At 39.8% G+C, this 21,141-nt stretch overlaps 3 protein-coding genes across 3 annotated transcripts; 2 read left to right on the top strand and 1 right to left on the bottom strand.

Annotated features, from left to right (window-relative positions):
• The first annotated feature begins 8,847 nt into the window (after positions 1-8,847).
• On the top strand, positions 8,848-9,829 carry LOC121987926 (zinc finger protein ZAT5-like). Its single transcript, XM_042541628.1, has one exon. It carries the CDS (start codon positions 9,045-9,047, stop codon positions 9,819-9,821), a length of 777 nt encoding a protein of 258 aa, XP_042397562.1. The 5' UTR covers positions 8,848-9,044; the 3' UTR covers positions 9,822-9,829.
• Positions 9,830-14,834: 5,005 nt separating this feature from the next.
• LOC121986283 (dnaJ homolog subfamily C member 28-like) lies at positions 14,835-16,373 on the top strand. The gene is made up of 3 exons (XM_042540158.1): positions 14,835-15,214; positions 15,608-15,938; positions 16,052-16,373. Exons 1-3 carry the CDS (start codon positions 14,952-14,954, stop codon positions 16,133-16,135), a joined length of 678 nt encoding a protein of 225 aa, XP_042396092.1. The 5' UTR covers positions 14,835-14,951; the 3' UTR covers positions 16,136-16,373.
• Positions 16,374-17,755: 1,382 nt separating this feature from the next.
• LOC121986282 (glycerol-3-phosphate 2-O-acyltransferase 4-like) lies at positions 17,756-19,646 on the bottom strand. The gene is made up of 2 exons (XM_042540157.1): positions 18,943-19,646; positions 17,756-18,777 (listed from the first exon to the last, which is right to left on the bottom strand). Exons 1-2 carry the CDS (start codon positions 19,570-19,572, stop codon positions 17,905-17,907), a joined length of 1,503 nt encoding a protein of 500 aa, XP_042396091.1. The 5' UTR covers positions 19,573-19,646; the 3' UTR covers positions 17,756-17,904.
• Positions 19,647-21,141: the final 1,495 nt, after the last annotated feature.

The raw sequence follows: 21,141 nt of genomic DNA, 5'->3' as shown, positions 1-21,141 counted from the left end.
ATCTTCTTACATTGCAATTTTTTCGATATGGTATAGAACTCAAAAAGGCTGTTCTTGTGATCTTCTTAGTCTTAAGCGACTCGCGAATCAACTTGACCGATGAACCAATCGTGAAAATGGGCTTTTCTTGAGTGTAGGTCACACCACTCTCTTCGACATCTATGGTGCTCCTTGGATCCTCCATTTCGTTCCTTTATACTTAATTAGGCTTATAGAGCATCAATGCCTTTGAAATTAGATGCTTTAGGATCTATGTATACGAATGGTAGTTGCGATGGATCGATAGTGATTGTTGATCTCTTTCCCTATATGTGTTCTAACCTAGAGAGATGGTAATTTTTTCCTAAATTTTGAAAAGTATTGAATAAAAAAATCTAAAGAAAAAAAAGTGGTTATGAAGTCATTTTCGCCATAAAAATGAGCTAATTTATACTTATCAACTCGTTTATTCATATTCAGTCCTCTCGAATATATAATTTGGATGCATTCGAACTCACATACGAAAGATTTTAGATCAAAATGAGTCATTAAATTAGTCTTTTAAATCATTAATTGCTAAATTCAAATTTAAAAAAAATGGAAAATTTGCAGCTCAGCTGTGTTTCTCTCAGAAGCAGTTGGAGAGAGTGACGGCAAGAGATGCTTCATATTTATTGATAAGATATGTAGACGTCCCCTAGCACCGTCACCTCCACTACTTTCTCACTAAAATTAATTGATTGAATTATTTATTTTTAAATTGTTGGTTTGTAATTAATTTTTTTATTCTTGTTGGGTAAACGTTCTAAAATATGTAACTCTTCTAAATGACCTCCTTTGTCAACCACAAAAAAAAAAAAATCAAAAATATTCCACCATATATTTTGTACCAAAAATATCTCTTATTTCAATATTATTGTACCAGCCACTCTTTAATTAAAATTAATTATTTTATTTTATTCAAAAAAAAAATTATATAAAAATATTTTTTATCAATTTCATAAAAAAAACTTGAACTTAAATAAAATCATTTTAAATTAATTAAAATCATTTTAAAATACTTACAACAACTACTACTACTAAATAACTACTATAAGAGTATTACATTAGTATTATAGCGGTTATAAAATAACTAATATATATATATATATATATATATATATATTCATGTAAAAAAGATCAAACGATTGAATCTAAATTTTGATTATTGTAAAAGGTTCAAAATTAAGGTTTTCTATTGTCTAACAAGGTTAATTGAGTTTACAGGAAAGTTTTAAGTGATCTTAGGCAAAAAAAAAGTCCTAATTAATACTAGGCAGGTGGAAAATTTTAGCAGTGGTTAGGCAAGTGAAAAATCCTAGTTGCGGTTAGACAATGAAATTTCCTAATCCAAGGGACTGGCCGAAATCTTGGTGTGTCAAGAACTTTGAAAGAAATTCTAGAGTCAAGGACTCTAGGTGAAAATCCTGGGAGTCACGAGCGTCAGGTGGAAGACTGGACAGGTTGTGGATCAGACGTTCAACATAAAGTCTTAAAATCTCGGACGCTGAGTAAAAGTCCAAACAGTCTGGTAGACCGGTCTAGCAAAAGGTAATTTCTCCTGAGAGGAATAGGTGAGAACACGTTCCCTGTTAAGATAACAGTAGGTGTCGGTTCGACCTAGGAATTTTAGAAAATCCGAAAGTCAGAACTAGACAATCTGGAGACTGCCAATAAGTTCTATTATTCATATTTTATTGTGCTAACTTTATTTTGTATGGTATGTTTGGTATTTTGGATTAACGTATCTTGCAGGGAGTGAAAAGCATTTTTTAAGCTCGGATGAACATTGTTCAAAGCGCTTATGGGATGATTGGAGGTGTCACGGGTGGCTTGGCGGAAGGTCCGCAGGGAGAGGAGTGAAGGCGCCTTGGATATATACCGAATGGAAGGCGCCATCTATGAGCTTAAGGCGCCTTCGAACAGATGGAGTTCCCAGAAAGTGGAGCTTATCAGTACCGAGGATTTGACGATAGAAATCCGAGCAGGAGGCGCCTCAAGGGGGTTGAAGGCGCCTTCAGCAGTCCATAAAAGGTTGGTTCGAGCATATGCAAGAATACAACCGATCTTCATAATCTTTCTCTCGCGTGCTGCTCCAAAGACGATCCGACGAAGCCATAGCATGATTCCGACAATCAGAAGCCCGAAATTTCTTATTCTTAGTTGTTGGTATAATTTTAATTATTGTATTTGTAATTCTCCAATTTATTAAATTAGTTAATTGATTAAAGTAAACACTCAACTAGTGTGGGCCTTGGAGTAGAAGTTTGTTAGTGCAATATTCCCTAGGTCAAAGTTGACCTAGTTGACTAAGCTTGACATGGCTCAAGCTTGAGTCTTGATGTTTGAGTTTTGATATTTGACAATACATGGAAACTGATAATACATGGAGATTGCAGGTGCAATCGTTCATTTGGGGAGATTGTGGGTACAATTCTCCTCTGGTCAAGGCTGCTCAATTAGATGTGAAGAAGAGTCAAGTAGGTCAAGACTGACTGGATACTTGACTAAGAAGTTCTGGTGAGTGAAGCTAGGCAGTTGGGAAAATCCTGGTAAGTGAAGTCAGGTGAAAGACCTAGTAAGTGAAGCTAGGCAGTATGAAAATCCTAGTGAGTGAAATTAGGTGAAAGTCCTGGTGAGTGAAGCCAGGCAGATGGGAAACCCTAATGAGTGAAGTTAGGTGAAAGTCCTTGTGAGTGAAGTCAGGCAGATAGAAAGTCCTAGTGAGTGAAGCTATGCAGAAGGGAAGTCCTAGTGAGTGAAGCCAGACACGTGGAAATCCAGGTGGGTCAAGGTTGACCGGACACCTGGTGTTGAGAAGTCCAAGTAGGTTAAAGAGTTGACCAGATACTTGGCACGAGGAGGAAAAGTCCAAGTGGGTTAAAGGGATTGACCGGACACTTGGTGAGGAAGTCCTAGCAGGTTGAGGGTGACCGGATGCTAGGCATGATGTCCCAATAGGTCATGATTGACCAGATGTTGGGTTTTAGGGGCTTGGGACTTGATTAGAGCAATTCAAGCTGATTCAATCGATCAACCGATCGATTGGGTGCGTCCCGCGATAAATTCTCCTCCCAATCGATCAGTGAATCGATTAGGAAGCTGTATTTGTCGCACAGAAGCTCTCCCAATCGATCACTCGATCGATTGGGAGCCTCCAATCGATCGAGCGATCGATTGGAGCATTGGAAATCGTGCGAGAACCCTAAATCGATCTATCGATCGATTTCCAGAGAGCACAAAGGCGCTCTGGATCAATCGACAGATCGATCCAAAGCCTCCCCAATCAACTAGGAGCAATCCAATCGATTGGAATCTGACCGTTGGCACAGATTATATCCATTGGCTAGTGTTCTTCTTCGCACAGCTCTTTCATCTCTTCGCCCGATTCATCTCATATCTTCACAGCAACTCTTCGAGCTCTCACCGCCAGTTCTTGAAGGTTCTTGGAGGCAAGTGCTTGTGCACATCCAAGTCAAGAGGTGATCTATGACAAGAAAAAGAAGTTAGGGTTAGGATTTCAAGTGTAAATCTTGTAAGATTTCAATTGTATTTGTTTCCTTTTCTTTCTTCTTGTACTGAGAGTGTTGTAGGGCTTCTCCGACTTTGATAGTTACCATAAAGGAGTGTTTTCATAGTGGAGAGTGTGTGTCGTGTGTATATCCTTTGATTAGTCACCTCTTCTTGAAGTGGATACCAAGTAAATCCTTGTGTTAGCGTTGTAATTGTGTTTCTTGTATTTTCCGCTGCATATCATCACCAAGAAGCAAGCAACGACAAGCACGATGAGCTATTCAAAACTTGATTTTCTCTCCATAATACCTCAGCCTTAGATTTTTCACTAACACTTTGATTTTTCTTTTTCTTAGGCAAATACTTAAAATCCTTAGACTTATTACCTAAATTATTTTCTACCCTTCTAACCTTAGGTTGAGTGGTTTTAGCATGATAGGATACATAATTCTCCTTAATTCTATCATGCTTCCTATTTTTATGGTAAATAGCATTAAAATGATATATGCTAGAATTAACATGTTTTTTTATCATAATTCAAGGGGATAGACTTAATAAATGATACATTGGATTTTACCTTGGAGCTCCCCATTTACTTGTGCTTCCCCCCTTGACTTTAATCGCCTTCTTCCCCTTTGGGCATTGGCTCCGATAATATCTTTTTTGATAACACAAGAAGCACACAATGTGTTCATTGCTCTTCTTTGTTGTGGGGGTGGTCTCCTTGGGCTTCTCCTTACCCTTTGGTGCCACTGACCCTTCTTCTTGGCCAATTTATGGTACTTACTCTTGTAGTGCTCATGTTCCCTACACTCAAAACATATAATATGATTTTTATTTTTAATTGAAATAATTATACCTTTGCATGTAGGGATGACACTTGATCCTCCATTTGATGTCTCTTGATTTTTTGGAGGATGCATCATCTTCTTCTCCACTTCACCCAGATGTAGAAGCTTCTCCTTCTTCTTGATCCGGTGTCAATGAAGGTCTCTCCCCCTCGATCCTAGAGGTGGAGGCTTCATCATCTTCATCTTGTACATGGAACAAGGAATATGCTCCTTCCTTGCTCTTTTGGTTGCATTCCCTTGAAGATGAGGCTTCTTGGACTTCTTCTTTGGAAGTTGAACATCTCTCAACTTCGGAGTCCTCTTGCTCTTGTTCTTGATCCACTAAGTCACCCTCTTTGGATCCTTTTTTATTTTGTACAGTGGAGGGGATCTCATGAATCTTCGCCAATTTGCTCCAAAGCTCTTTGCCGTCTTTATACTCTCCAATTTGAGCCAAAATATTACTTGACAATAAATTGACCAATAGCTTGGTCACTTTGTCATTTGCCTCGCTCCTTTGAATTTGCTCTTGGCTCCATTTGCTCCTCTTGAGAGTCTTGCCTTTTGAATTTCTTAGAGCTTCGAAGTCTTCCATTAGAGCAAACCATTGCTCTATCTCCATCATAAGAACATTTTCAATTCTTGATTTCCATTTGCTCCTTTGAATTTGCTCCTTTGAATTTGCTCTTGGCTCTATTTGCTCCTCTTGAGAGTCTTGCCTTTTGAATTTCTTGGAGCTTCGAAGCCTTCCATTAGAACAAACCATTGTTCTATCTCCATCATAAGAAAAAATTTTATTCTTGATTTCCAAGAATCGAAGCTCATCATTGTGAATGGTGAAGGCACACTTGTGTCGAATCCGAGTTCATCTCGGAATTCCATCTTGAAGTTGAGTCTTTTGATGAAGTCTTCGACTTTTGAATTTGTTTCAACTTCTTTGCCCTCTAGCTTTATTGCCCCTTCCGGTGATGATTCCGGTGAAGAGCGACCTTGCTCTGATACCACTTGTTAAGGTCGAAATGTGCTAGAGGGGGGTGAATAGCTCATCGCTCTCTCGTTATAGCTTGCTTTTTGATGATGATATGCAGCGGAATGTACAAGAGACAAAAATACAACGCTAACACAAGGATTTACTTGGTGTCCACCTCAAGAAGAGGTGACTAATCCAAGGATCCACACACATGAGCATTCTCCACTATGAAAACACTCCTTCTCGGTTGCAGCCGGAGGCGAAGAAGCCTCGTACAAACTCACACAACAACAAGAAGAAAAAGAAGAAGCAAATACAAGTAAATCTTACAAGATTTTACACACTGAACCCTAGCTAGCTTCTCCTTCTTGTTTGGAATGCCTCTTGACCTTGGAAGTGCAAGAACACCTTGCTCCAAGAAGCTTCAAGAATTGGCGGTGAGCTCTAGAGAAATTGCTGTAAGGATCGGAAAAGAATCGGGCGAAAGTCTAATGAAGAAAACGCTCGCAACGGCTTTATCCAGTGCCAACGGTCGGATCCCAATCGATTGATTGCTCCCAATTGATTGGGGAGACTTTGGATCGGTCGGTCGATCGATCCAGAACGCCTCTGTGCTCTTGGAAATCATTTGAATCGATTGTCCAATCGATTCAACATGTCTTGCGATTTTCCAGTACTCCAATCGATCGCCCGATCGATTGGGAGGGCTTCTGTGCGACAAACCTAGCTTCCCAATCGATCAGTGGATCGATTGGGAGGAGAGTTTGTCGCGGGACACACCCAATCGATCAACCGATCGATTGGGCATGATTCAATCGATCGATTGATTTCAACTTAAGTTGCCCTAATCAAGTCCCAAGCCCCAAAAACCCAACATCTGGTCAACCATGACTTGTTGGGACATCATGCCTAGCATCCGGTCACCCTCGTCCTGCTAGGACTTCCTCACCAAGTGTCCAGTCAATCTCTTTGACCCACTTGGACTTTTCTCCTCGTGCCAACTATCCGGTCAACCCTTTGACCTACTTGGACTTCTCAATACCAGGTGTCCAGTCAACCTTGACCCACATGAATTTCCATGTGTCTGGCTTCACTCACCAGGACTTCCTTTCTGCCTAGCTTTACTCACCAGGACTTCCCATCTGCCTGACTTCACTCACAAGACTTTCACCTAGCTTCACTCACTAGGGTTTCCCATCTGCCTAGCTTCACTCACTAGGACTTCTCAGTCAAGTATCCAGCCAGTATTGACCTACTTGACTCTTCTTCACATCTAACTGGTCAACCTTGACAAGAGGAGAATTGTATCAACAATCTCCCCAAATGAACGATTGCACCTACAATCTCCATGTATTATCAGTCTCCATGTATTATCAAATATCGAAACCCAAACATCATGACTCAAGCTTGAGCCTTCTCAAGCTTAGTTAATCAGGTCAACCTTGACCTAGGGAATATTGTATCAACACTTATCATCTCTCTGAAACCAACAGAGCGGAGGAGTCCCGGCTGCACGGCTATCCTGGCCCGCTCGGCCAAACAGCGGGACCTGACCATCAACGGAGAGGAGGAGTGTCGGCCGAGCGGTTACCCCGCTCGGCCAAGCAGCGGGATCATTGTCGTATCTCTCGATATTCTTCTGGGAGATAATGTCACTGACACGTGACATAGTTGACAAGCAGATTGTATGGCAGAAGCTTCTACTGTCTTGTCAAGGATATGTATTCCCTGTTAAGGTATGATGTGAAAGGTGCTTTCCTGACATGTCCCTTCATAGGACATATTGGAGAACGTGCTCATGCCTCGAGGAGCATGCACGTTGCCCACCAGGATTCTATATAAAGGGGGTCCATCACCGGTGGAGGTACGTATTATTATTGTTGGCGCTTGCGTTACTGTTTCTCCGCTTCCTTATACACTTTCGGTGACTGATTTGAGCGTCGAAGGACCATCGTCGGGAACCCCTTCTCTGGCTCGACACTGACGTTACTTATTTTACAGAGTGGAGCGCATTTTACAGTCAGTCGGCATAGCAACCACATCCCCAGCTTTCCACTCTCTCATTTTCGGACAGAATCAGTTACGTAATGAAATGACAAGATTTAGAAAGCTCTTGTGTCGAAGCTAGAAGACATTTGGATGATATTACTGAGAGCTCGAGTTGAGTATACGTTCGGGCAACTTTGAATATAAGTTCGTGTTCATCCCAAGTTTGAAGTTATCTGACCTAGTTAATGTTTCTTTTTTTTTCTAGTATGAGTTCGAGTTGGTATAAGAGCAAACGTAATTAACCAGATATATATGTTAGTTTCAAAGTTAGATAGAGTTATAGGCTTATAGCTATATTATTTTGAAGCTTTTGAGAGTAAATAACTTGAAGTTTAGGGTTATTAATCTGTCATTTCATTTACAAAATGAATAAATATTTGGTAAATTAGAGAAAAATTTTCAATCGTAACTTTAACTTTGCATGTAGTCCCCAATCATAAAAACTTTGTTTCCATTTCTTGCAAGCAAAGTTTTATATGTTTCAACTCCTTCATGTAAATATTGTCCCTCAGATTTTTTTTTTTATTTGCAAAAGATTTAAAAATGAGTATAATTCTTCTTAAAGTAAGCACTTAAAGTATATTTTCTATTAAATTGAGTATGATTTTTTCCCTACTTTAATATAATTCCTCCTAAATTCAACACCATTTAAAGAAAATCTAGTATATTTTACATCCAATTGAGTACCATTTAAAGAAAATCTAGTATACTTTCTATCCAATTGAGGTGGAAAAAGAATCATACTCAATTTCATAGAAAATATACTAAAATGAGTACAATTCCTCTTAAAGTCAGCACTTTATACAAGAATCATAGTATATTTTCTATCAAAATTATCTCTCATATTTTTTAGGTACAAATAGTTTTAAAACGAGTATAATTCCTATTAAATTTATTATTTTAAACTAGAATCAAGTATATTTTCTATTAAATTGAGCATGTCTTTTTTCCTGCTTAATATAATTCTTCCTAAATTCAGCATCATTTAAAGAAAACTTAATATATTTTCCATCCAATTGAGTACCATTTAAAGAAAATTTAGTATATTTTCTATCTAATTAAGGTGTAAAAAGAATCGTGCTCAATTTGATAGAAAATATACTATATTCTAGTTTAATGTATTAAATTTAAGAGGAATTATAACTTATTTTTAAACTTTTTATATTTAAAAATATAAAGGGTAATTAGATAAATATATTTGACTAGAGAGTGGAAACAAAGATTTTTACCACTGAGACTACATGTAAAATTTTGTTTACCAATGAGAATTTCATGCAAATTTACCATTTCAAAGTAAGAAATAGCATAATTTATCATCACAAAATTCTCTTTCTATTATATAAATATATATATATATATATATATATATATATATATATATATATATATATATATATATATATATATATATATATATATATATATATATATATATATATATATATATTTCTCTCTTTCCCTATCCGTCCTCCTAAGCAAACAGATCCTGATTACTCAAACATCACAAGGCATGTTTACGAATAAACCCCTCATTTTCCACTTAATCCGTTGGAGCAACTCAAGTCAGAACACACTTGCTTTCCACTCCCTATAAATATATATAATTTCACAACTTCCCTTATTATTCCTGCCCTGTTGTGGTTGCGTCGAAGCCGAAGGAAACCATGGAGCAGAGTAACGGCAACATCATGGCGAAGAAACACGGCGAATTCTCACCGGTGGTCATCAAGAGCAAGCAGACGAAGCGCCTCCGGGCGGCGGTTTCCGCATCCTCCTCGTCGGCGGAATCCTTCAGCAGCAGCGCCGACCCGGAGGAGGAGGTCATGGCTCGCTGCCTCATCCTCCTCGCGCAGGGGCGCGTCTCTCCGCCGCCTTCAGATTCCTCCGATTTGAAGTCCTCTTCCACTCCGGCTGCAGCCAGCGGAGGCGGCCGCAGGTTCTCCAGCAGGGAGTGCGCGTACGACTGCAAGACGTGCGGCAAGAGCTTCCGCTCCTTCCAGGCCCTCGGCGGCCACCGCACCAGACACAAGAAGCCCAAGGACTTGCCGCCTCCTGCGACGGCGGAGGACGGCGCCGGCCGAACCGTCTTTACTGGCTCACCGAAGTCGCCGAGGGAGCATGAGTGCGCCATCTGCAGGACGTCTTTCTCCTCCGGCCAAGCTCTCGGAGGTCACATGCGTAGGCACCGCCGGATAACCACCGCCGCGGACGAGCCCGCGCCGCCGGAAGCGAAGAAGGAGTTGACCAAGAACGCCTTCGTTTTGGATCTCAATCTCCCCGCGCCGTCGGAGGACGACGGCGCCGAGGAGCGGCAGCCGGTCTCTCCGCCGCCGTCAAGCCTCGCCTTCTCCTTCGAGAACCATCAACCGCTCATCTTCTCGTCACGTCGTCCCTGGCGATGGTTGATCACCATTCTTAACCAAAACAAATCCATGCCGTGAAAAAATAGTACGACTTGTCCCCCCCCCAATTTTTTTATGCATGTAGAAAATACAAAAAATTATGGACCTTGTAAATTTCTAAATTTATCAAATTGTTATTGCGGTAAATTGTCCAAAAAGTCATAACCACAACTCAAACTTTGCCCTTAGTCCCTTGGTTAGGAAAAAGTTATTTTAGCTCCCTGATCAAACATTTTTGTTTGCTTAAGTTCTCGATGGACAGAAAAATAAATGGAATTATGATATCACAGTAGGATATATAAGTTATCATTTAGGTATTCGTTATTCAATTCTCAGTTATAATATATTTATAAGATTTTTTCTTTAAATAAGGGGTGTAATCAAAGTATGTTGGACTTCTGGGTTGACCGCCTCGTATACTTCCTCTGATTTATTCTGATAGTTGGTGGGAAATTTTCATAGGACCTGGTCGGTCACCCCCAAGGATAGTTGATGACGCTAACTGGGATTATCTTTTTTTTTATCTCCGGGGCTATGATGCTACGGTAGGACATCCAAGTTATCACCCAAGCACCTGCGGTTCGATTCCCAGCTATGACGTATTTGTAGAAATTTTTTTTCCAAATGGGAGGCGCAACCAAAAGGATGTTGGGCTTCTGGGCTGACTATCGCATGTGCTTCCTGATTCACCCTGGTGGGCGATAGAAAACTTCCGTGGGCCGAGCTGGTCACCCCAGGGATAGTCAATGAGACTAACTATGAGTTTTCAAAATTGTCTCCGGGGCTATGGTGTCGCGGTAGGACATTCTGTTTGATCGATACGCACGTAAGAAGGGGGTGAATTACGTGGTTTTCAAAAACTTGTTTTATTATTTAAATAAAAACACACGAGTACGTGCAATGGAAAAATATAGAGAAATCAAACGACAAGTAAGAAAACCAAAATAGACACGAACAATTTACTTTGTTCTGAGACTCGGCGACTCCTACTCCAAGACCCAGATCACGCGGACCTATCGGTGGACAATACACTAAAATACCTTTTTCGGTACCTCCGAAAAAGAGAATCGAGTATACAAAAAGAGGGAACAAGTGCAACATCCTGCACTTGTAGTAAAATGTACAAATTACAAATCGTTACTCAACTCCTTGGAAGATTGTCAGCTTAAGTTCAGTGTCGGTCAGCTCCTTGGTAGCAGTCGGGCGCAGAAGCATCGTAGCAGTGTCACGGCAGGAAGCCGGAGCAATCAGGACATTAAATGGACGCACAGAAGCTTATATGGATGTTTTTTCTTGAAGCTTGGTTGAATAGCCCTTATAAAAGTTGTGGAAGGCCCCTTCCATAAGCTTGAAGGCACCTCCAACCTGAGAAATATGATCCCGACTTCGCTATGCCTTATATACGATGAGATCCAAAAGTTATCCTGCAGAAGGCGCCTTCAAGCCATTAAAGGTATCTTCTATAAACAGTGTGAAGGCGCCTTCGGGTATTGTTTATCTAAAGGTTTTTTGCTTCTTTTGCCATGCAAGTTGTGTTAATACAAAACTATAACATCAAACCTGTAAAACAAAGTTTGTACAGTGAAAAATAAAAAGTAGTAATTAGCTCCTGTCCTCCTAAGACCAGGAACTAGTCAAGGTCTCAAATTAGGGATCTAAAATGGACCTAACATGGATCGACGCTTACTGTCCCTCAATCTGGATGCCCCCTCACTTAGTCACTCTCCTTCAGTGACTTACCTCTACTTATCAATTTGCAGTCGGTTAATTGGCCTCTTGACCCACCAGGTCTTTATGTTAGTTGTCCGGTCCGCAAACCCAACTGGATTTCTATCAGTTGTCTGGTCCCACAGATCCAACCGATTTTCTTGCCAGATATCCAGTCGGTCGGTTGACCTATCTAGACTTTGCACCAGCTATCTAGTCCCGCAGACCTAACTAGATTTTAGCCTAATGTCTGGTCAATTCCTGCATACTCGGTAAAGCAATTAGATCACAAAACACCTAACTTAACTCCCTTGTCATTCATCAAAATCTAAGTTAGACCGTTAGTGCAATCTACACCAACACATTCAGGTTATCACTCAAGCACCCACGGTTCGATCCCTATCTATGATATATTTGTAGGAATTTTTCTTCCAAATGAGGGGCACAACTAAAGGATGATAGACTTTTGGGCTAGCTGCCACGTGTGCTTTTCAATTTACCTTGATAGTGTTGGTGCAACCTTAGGTCAAGGTTGACCTGGTTGACCAGACTCGAGTTGACTTGACTCGAGTTATGTTTTGATGTTTGACGAGTTATGACGATGTTTGACGTGAACAGAAAAGTTGTATCTTGATGTTTGACAAGAATACAAGCTTGGGAGATTGTGGGTGCAACTCGTGGTCAAGGTTGACCTGGTTGACCCGAGGTGAGGTGACCTGACTCGGAAAAGTCCAAGCAGGGAGCTTGGCATGGGAAAAGTCCAAGTATGGAGACTTGGCACGGAGAAGTCCAAGTATGGAAACTTGACATGGGAAGACGGAGAGGGCCTAAGCCCTCATGGTTTTGCTCTTGAACTCCCCCCAAAAGGCCTCATGCCAATGGAGATATCTTTTTCTCTTATAAACCCATGATCTTTCCCATGTGTTTCCAATATGGGATTATGTTTGCAACCTTGCAACCCCAACAATCCACCCCTCAAACAAAGGACTATAGGCTTCCCACGTCCGATCCTCGACCCACCAGGTCTTCCTGCCCCTCGGTCCACCCGACCTACTAGGACTTCCTTGCCTAGTCGCAACTAGGACTTCCTGCCTGGTGTCTGGTCCTCTTGATCCGAACATAAGAGCCTCTCGAGGTCAATATTGTACCCACATGGCTCAATCAGACCATAGCTCTTGTGCACAGTCGGCGGTTAAACCTTCTGGCAGTCCGGGCTCTGATATCAATTGTAGGATCAAAAAGAATTTAGATATCTCCACAATTGCATGATATTGTCAACTTTGGGCCTAAGCCCTCATGGTTTTGCTCTTGGGCTCCCCCCAAAAGGCCTCATGCCAATGGAGATATCTTTTTCTCTTATAAACCCATGATCTTTCCCATGTGTTTCCAATATGGGACTATGTTTGCAACCTTGCAACCCCAACAGATAGTCGGTGGGAAACTTTCGTAAGATCGGGCGAGTCACCCCCAGGGATAGTCAATGAGACTAACTGGGATTATCATTTTTTTTAAGTTCTCCATGAACACTAATTTACCTTATTGTCCTCAATTTTAATTAAAACTCACTAATACATATTTTTTCCCTCCTAATTCCCAACGTTGACTACTACCATAAACCATTGACAACCATGGCCATTAAATTCAGTCAACCTTGAAGGCCAAAATCCTTTAATTTTGTTAGGCAAAAAAAGTCTAAAATGAGATATAATTTCTCTTAAATTCAACTATATTTAACTAAAATCGAATATATTTTCTATCCAATTGAGCACATTTAACTAAAATCGAGTGTATTTTCTATCCAATTGAGCACAGCTAAATTGGATAGAAAAAATACTTGATTATAATTAAATGATGTTAAATTTAAGAAAAATTATATCTCATTTTGGACTTTCTTCTGTTCTCTTATGACAAACCAATCAATTGTTAATTGATAAAATATATTCAATTCTAATTTAATGATACTGAATTTAGAAAGAATTATACATCATTTTAGATCTTTTGTACATTCTGTTTCCTCACGATAAATTGATCGATTGTCGATCAATTCTCAATCGATAGATTCTAGTTAAATGCTGATGAATTTAGAAAAAATTATATCTTATTTTAGATTTTTGCCCCTAAAAAATAAGGATAATTAGATAAATTGATGAGCATTAGAGGGTTGAAAGAGAGTTGAAGCAAATAAGTGTTTACATATAGGGAGTGGGAATAAACTTTCTCTGACGGGGACCGAAGAGAAATAAATATTTATAAGCAGATAGTTTAGGACAATTTATCCATACATGATTGATTCTTCGAGTTCTTCCCATCTCTTATTCTCGTTGTAGTTAAGTGTTACTAAAATTATACAATTAGCTTGAGATGAGCAATCGTACTAAAATATTATCCGATCGAGAAGTGAGGGACTGGGAGTGAAAGTGTCAGCTTGAATTAGGGTTTTGTTTCTTAATTTGCTTCTCTACCATCAAAGAAAAAGATGTGTATGAAATTTTTAGAGGTTGGTTTGTTTGCAAGGAACAAACTCCTTTTTAAAAATCTTAAAAAGTAAATATCGAAAGAAAAAGACAAGTAGACGATTCCTCTTCGAAGCAAACAAAGTGCATGTCATCGAGATATAAAGAAGAAGACAGAAGTCAAAGAAGGGAAGGAGTTCACTTCACTCTAAGTATGTCCATGCTACGAGTCAAATATTTATAAAAAAAAATATTAATTAAGTTGGGTAACATTAAGTTTGGATGATCAATCTGATCCTACGAAAATTTTTCATCGATCATCAAGATAAATCGAAAAACGCTCACAATTGACAATCCAAAAACTCAACATCTTCTAGGACTTACTCTTGGCCTAACACATCATCTTCGTTAAAATTAATTGTAGGGGATGAGGTTCGTTCGTTTAGTTGCTTTTACTTTAACTTGCCCTTGTCGATAGGTCAAGGCGGATCTTGATTAGGATTGTTACATTGTGTACGCAAAGTTGTTGTTCGTTTAGTTTTGATAATCCTACTTCTTTCTTATGTTCATTTTTTTAATATAATTTATATAACTCATATATTAAATTATTTTATATATTAAAAATATTTATAATTATTTTAGATTTACAAATTAGAGTTAGTCAAATTTATAGGCTTAAAATCAAAGGGCACTTGCTTTCATTTATTATCAAAACAACATTTCATTCCGTCTTAATCTAATTTTATTTCTAAAAATATTTTTATTTTCATTTTAAATAATAGAAATTAAAATTATTTAACACCTTGAATTTTTATTAATATTATTTTATTGACAATTTTAAAATTCTAAATTTTAATGATGGATCTTGCTCTGTTCCGTGTCCGCTTCCTGGCCGTAAAGAACCCTGGTGGCTGTTCCGTGCGCAGCCGAACGAAGAATCGATCGCGTTAGATACGAGGGTAGGGTTTCCAATCGGGCGGGGAATCAACTCCGACGCCGACCAAGTACGATGGCCGGAGCTCTGATGGCGCCGCTGCGTGTCCGGAGATCTCCTGACTCCTTCCGCGTCCATCTTCACATGATATGGTCCTTCTCCTGGACCGATCCCGACCCCGCCTCATCTGAGTCCGCGGCGATGTCCTCTTCCCCCGCTTCTTCGTCGTCTTCGAAGGCTCAGCAGAAGAATCTATCTCACCGTTTGGCAACAGTGGCTGACGCGATAAAGGAGCGGAAGCTCCCTCCCGAGCTCCGCGGGCTGGGCAACGCCATCAGGTCTTGCACGGGGCGCCTCTATTTCGAACTTCCACATGTCCTTTTGTTCCTCGATCTGGATTTTATTTGATTTTTTTTATATTTTAGTATATTTTGTTAGATTAGATAGTTTCTGATACCGCTCACCATTATCATCGATCACCACAGAATAATCATAGAGTTTCTCCCAGTTTCCTGGGAGAGATGAAATTGATCCAAAATTCGATGTGATTAAGTGCTTTTTGTAAAGGTTCCATTTTTTTTTTTGGACGGATTAGCTTAACAGACACTTATGGGTGCAATTCTTTTGATCATATAGACAACCTCACCTTTTCCCTTGTGACCAACACATAGTTGATGTTTTGTTCTGTTTGATTGCTCGATTTCATACCTGTTGGGGTCTTTCGATTTCAGGTCGGAAACTGACATAGTCAATGTTGTCGAACAAAGGATATGGCATTCAATGGAACAAGGGGATTTTGAGAATTTACCAGGGAAAGGCAGACCTCTTAACCTTGATTCAAATCCACATGTAGATCCTGCAGAAGACACCTTGTACAGAATCCTCTCAAGAAATGGTTTTGTGCCTGAGTGGGTGGAACTGAACAAGGAAATCCACTCCAGCATTGCCGAGTGGAGGACAAGCTTGAAGAAGGCTTGGGCCAGAAAATCTGATCATGAGCAATTGAAGTGGCAGGAGGATTCTGAGATCCTCAAGGCTCAGATGGGCGACATCAACCGCAAGGTGAATAATTTTAGCTTGCTGTATTTGTTCTTCAAGGACTCACATATTTGCTTTTCTTAAGACTCGTTTCAACAGCAGCTTTATTTCCTTCTTTATTTTATCATATTTTTCAGATTCTACGATACAATCTTATTGTGCCCTTTGGCCGTCAAATGTTTGGGCTCAAATGGGAGAAAGAAATATCTACGTTGGAGTAATCGATCTTTGCATCATTTCCATTTTGACATCCTCTTTTGTAGGTCTTAAGAATATCATATAATACACTGTATCATTAGTGCAATGACATTTTGTTGGTATCATTATTTTTGATAAATTTTATGTAAAGATCAAACCTATTTGAAAGCATCAAGCTGATTGCAAGTGTATAAGTAACTTTGTATATGATACTTCTTTTTTATGCAATTTGTAGCTCAAAACTCACTATAAAACAAACAATTCATGTGCTTTACTTGATGAAGTGCAGCAAGTTGAAACTAAAGAACTTCGAAGATGTATTCTCATTTACCACCTTTTATTGTTCACTGGGAATGCAATGTCGGTCTACTACTGGAAGCTGCATAGAAAAGGTGTGCTCAATCTTTTTTTGGCATAGTTTCAGAATGTTTCAACCTTGTTAATGGTATAAGAAGATTTTTTTTCCCCCGAAAATGAAATCAACTTGCTAAGGTTAGTTCCAAGTTCTCTCAACTGATCTTGCATCTTTGTTATCTTCATTGAGCATCTAATGACTTGTACTTTCTCGATTTGTGACTTTTTCTAGATTTTTTTGCTATGAGTTGGAATTAAGATAGAAAAATGACACAAATTCAAAACTTTTATAAAGCTAACATGATGTTCAAACACCATACCAAATTGAATGTGATAGGGGTGAATGTATGCCAAAGATAATTGTATCTTCTAGTGCCTGATAGCATCAATCTAGCTTCTTCTCCAGGGTTTGGTGATCTCTTTTGCTGCTGAATAGGATAATACTTTAGTATGTCTCCAAACTAATTGGAAAACTTTCTGATTTAGGCAAAACATTCTTTACTTGAGAATACCCTTCATCTAGATTCACTCCTAGATCAAGAAATTTTGATTGGGCAAGGTCTCATCTTTGATTGAGACCCAACAATAATATCATAATATGAAAAAAAAAAAAAAATCTTAGATGCTCTCTAGAAGCAAACAATCTCTCAAAATCTCAATTTCATTTACCATATTAAGGATAGTTAGGTGCATAAAGTTCTTGTTAATGTGGGATCTCAAAGAAAAATCGGATCATGTTGAATTTATTATATATAATTTTATCTTACTTTGTAAGAGGTTACTTCCATGATTCATCAATTTTATCGTTGTGTCAAGCTCCCCTTCACTTAACATATAACAATCTATATTTGGATGAATATCCGCTATAATGGCCCCCAAATAACTATTCATGCCCTAGATTGACTAGACAAATATTTTAGGTTTGTTTCTCGATCTTTAGGAACTCAAACAGGATGTCATTTTTGATCGACCAACTAATACTCCTAAAAGTAAAGATTATCAAAATAAGCTCTCTAGTTATCACTCCCGACTTTAAGACTTAGATGCTAAATTCTATCGTTATAATCAATTATAAAATTATGGCACGGTATGCAGATGTATCTTTTAAGAATATCTCTCAAGTTTGATAATAAGTTTGAAACTCTTACGGCTCCGCTTACGGTTATGTTCTTGATCGATAATGTTCATCGTCCAAATTTGATCATATTAAACTTCCACTCTTATTATGATAGTCAGTAACCTTATTCAACCCATTAAAACAGATATCTAATTTAAATTGCGTTAGCAAATATCAAAACAATCATACTTAAAATATAATTAAATAGTTATTCATAAAAGAAATCAGAATATGTATATAAAAGGGTGGATCTATTTTAAGCAGTTTGAGCTTATTTTCGAAATTTGAACTCATGACCAGACGACAAGCACTTGGCGTCGATCATTCCACCTTCTTCTCAGGCTCCGGCCGAAGCTTGCCGTCGTTGCCGCCGAGCCTCATGTACTTGTCTTTCCTGGTGAGCCCAGTGCATGTGAACCCGAGTGTCCCGGCGATGGCTGCCTGCACGTAGTTCGCCACCTCCTCCGGGGTCCGCCTCCCGCTGCCGCACGTCTCCTCCGCCCGCAGCGGCGGCAGGAACGTGACCTCGTACGCCGGCCGCGGGTTCATGAAAAAGAAGAATGGGTCCATGCACTTCCACCCACGCACGGTGCTCGCGTAGAACACCCCCTGCCTCGCCTCCACCGCCACCGGCACGATTCGGTCAGTCAGCTCCGCGAACAGCTTGCTGAATCTCAGTAATGCCGGCTCCCGGCACGTCGTCCCCTCCGGACACACCACCACGTCACCCTCCTCCAGCAGCGCCGCGATGCGGGCGGCGTCGGCGGCGCGATCACGTGAGAGGGCGACGGCGCGGATCGGGGACAAGGAAACAGAGACAGGGCTCACGCTGTAGGTGACGCACGCCACCGGGCGGCCCAGCGCGATGCTGATGATGATGGGGTCCAGCGCGGTGCGGTGGTTACAGACGAAGAGGTGCCCAGGGGTGCGCCCCGGAGGTGGGGAGCCGCGGATGGAAAGGCGGATGCCGGTGAGGCGGTAAGTGTGGCGGACGAAGGGGGCGGGGACAGGGAGGTTGAGGAAGACGCGGAGAAGGGCGAGAGCGAAGCCGAACGGGAGCCATAGGAGGGTGAGGAGGGCGACGAAGGGATCCGGCCGCTGAACCAGCCGGCCGTCGTGGAAGATGATCGGCGAATCGAGCTCCGCCGCTGGCACGCGAGCCGCCTTACGATCGTAAGGAACCATGTACGCTTCCTGCAACCCCAAAAATCGAACTACTGATTCGTTAATCTTGAAAGAAAAAAAAACACTTTTTAATGATCTAGCTGAGAAAATTATGGCGATAGAAGCAAAAAAAATTGAAATTTTGAATTAGTTTTTGAAAATTAAGAAAATAGAGGAAACGTAACGAGCAGGGACCTTGCAGAGATCCATGAAGTCGTGGTCGGATTCCCGGTCTCCGAGCCCCAACTCCGGCAGAGGCTCCGCCTTGAACTCCCTCTCCACAGCTTCCCTCTTCCGGCGCCCCACCATGACGCCGTCGGCGGTCACCCTCCCCGTGGCCCGCCCCGTCCTCTCGTCCACCTCCAGCTCCGTCCCCAGGACCTTGTCCGCCCCCAAGCACTCCCGGGCGAACTCCTCCACCATCACCCGCGGGTTCGCCGTCACCACCACCCGCCTTCGCCCGCAGGCTCGGAACGCGCGCCAGCTGTCCCTGCGCACGTCCGCGGCGTAGAACCGCGGCAGCACCGCGCGCGCCGCCAGCTCCACGTCGCGCGCGCGGACGCCGGCCACCGCCACGTAGATGAGCATCTTGATGCCGGCGGCCTCGGAGAAGAGCTTGTAGACGAGGAGGATGGCCGGGGAGAGGAGGAGCAAGGCGGCGCCGCGGAGGAAGCCGCCGGCCTCGACGGCGAGGAGGAAGAAGTAAGGGAAGGAGCTTCGGGAGACGAGGAGCGTGCCGTCGAGGTCGGCGGCGGCGGCGTGTGCCTCGCGGCCGGTGTCGCAACAATGCGCCACCGAGGGGAAGTTCTGGTGCTCTGCAGGCATATCGGAGGCCTTATCGTGAGCCAAGTTTCCTTATGTTGGGAGAGAAAAATGGGAAATGTGTGACGAAATGAAAAAATTGAGGGTTATAATTAAATGAAGCTTGTGAGAGGTTGGATTTAGGTAAGAATAAATCTAATTATATAATTAAGAAGTAATATTTTTTTAATTATTTCTAGATTAAATTTTCAAAAGTAGATTTAGTAGATGTTGATTAGGTTGGATTTCTTAGAGTAGATGTAACTATCTTATGAGTTTTTTTTTAAAAAAAATTATTGGGATTTTGTTCACATCCAATTTGCCACTAGGAAATAGAATAAATATTTTAAAATTGAATATCTAAAACTTCGAGAAGGTAAGTGTAATTTAGTCAAATTTTATTTAAAAATATTCTAAATAAAAAAGCAACTCGTAATTTAAAGAAAAAATGTTCGTTCATTAAAAAAACATTAAAGATAACATAAATTGAAACTCTTAATTTAAAGAAAAAAGTGTTGATTCATAATAGAAACTCATAAAATAACACACGGGAGAATTTTTTTTCCATTTCAAACTTATTTGATTTATAATTTTTTAAAGCTAATTAAATATAAATAAATTCATATAGTGCTCAGTTTCGTAATTTTAATTTTTTTATATAAATTATTAAGCATTTACTTTTACTTTCAGTTAGTATTTTAAATATATTTTTTATAACAATAAAAAATTACATTACATGAATAAGATTTTTTTAGAAAAAATAAAATGCATCATTTGAATGGATACCCCTTTTGAATGTCCATTTAAAATAAATTACCCAAAATTTGCTTGGATTGAATTTTAAAATTTAGGTTATAACAATTAGTACATACTGCTACAATATATAGCATTTGGTTGATAATTACGATAATGTGTAGCAGCTGGTTGATAGTTGTTATAGCGTGTAATAAATGGTTGTTAATTGTTACAATAGTATTATTATCTTACCTTGATTTTTCTTAATTGAGAGTGATAATTTAATTTAAATAATATTTCAATGAATAAAATAAATTAAGAGAACTCCATGATAGTTACTGTATTTCAAACGAATATTATTTGACCACGATCAATTATATATATAGAAGATAACAAATGACTATCATAACGTATAGTAGTTGGTTGTTAATTGATAAATTGATTAAAATAATATTTAATTGAGCAAAACCAACTAAGAGAATTTCATGATATCCATTACATTTCAAATGAATATTATCAAATTACGATCGACTGTATAAAAGATAGTAAGTAGTTACTATAACATGTAACAGTTGGTTGCTAGCTTATAAAATAATGTCATTATTTTATGTTGATTTTACTTATTGAATAGTGATAACATATTAAAACAACATTTCAATCAACAAACAAAGAGGATTTTAATAATGTGTAACAGCTAGTTGCTAACTTTTATAATAGCGATTAACCTATGTTGATTTTACTTATTGAAGAGTGACAATATGGTCAAAATAATATTTCAATGAATAAAATAAATTAAAAGAACTCTCTTACACCTATTACATTTCAAATGAATATTATTTAATTATAATTGACTATGTA

This window comes from Zingiber officinale, chromosome 5B (assembly GCF_018446385.1).
Source record: "Zingiber officinale cultivar Zhangliang chromosome 5B, Zo_v1.1, whole genome shotgun sequence".
Lineage (NCBI taxonomy): Eukaryota > Viridiplantae > Streptophyta > Magnoliopsida > Zingiberales > Zingiberaceae > Zingiber > Zingiber officinale.
This window is presented reverse-complemented; position numbering and strand designations above follow the sequence as displayed.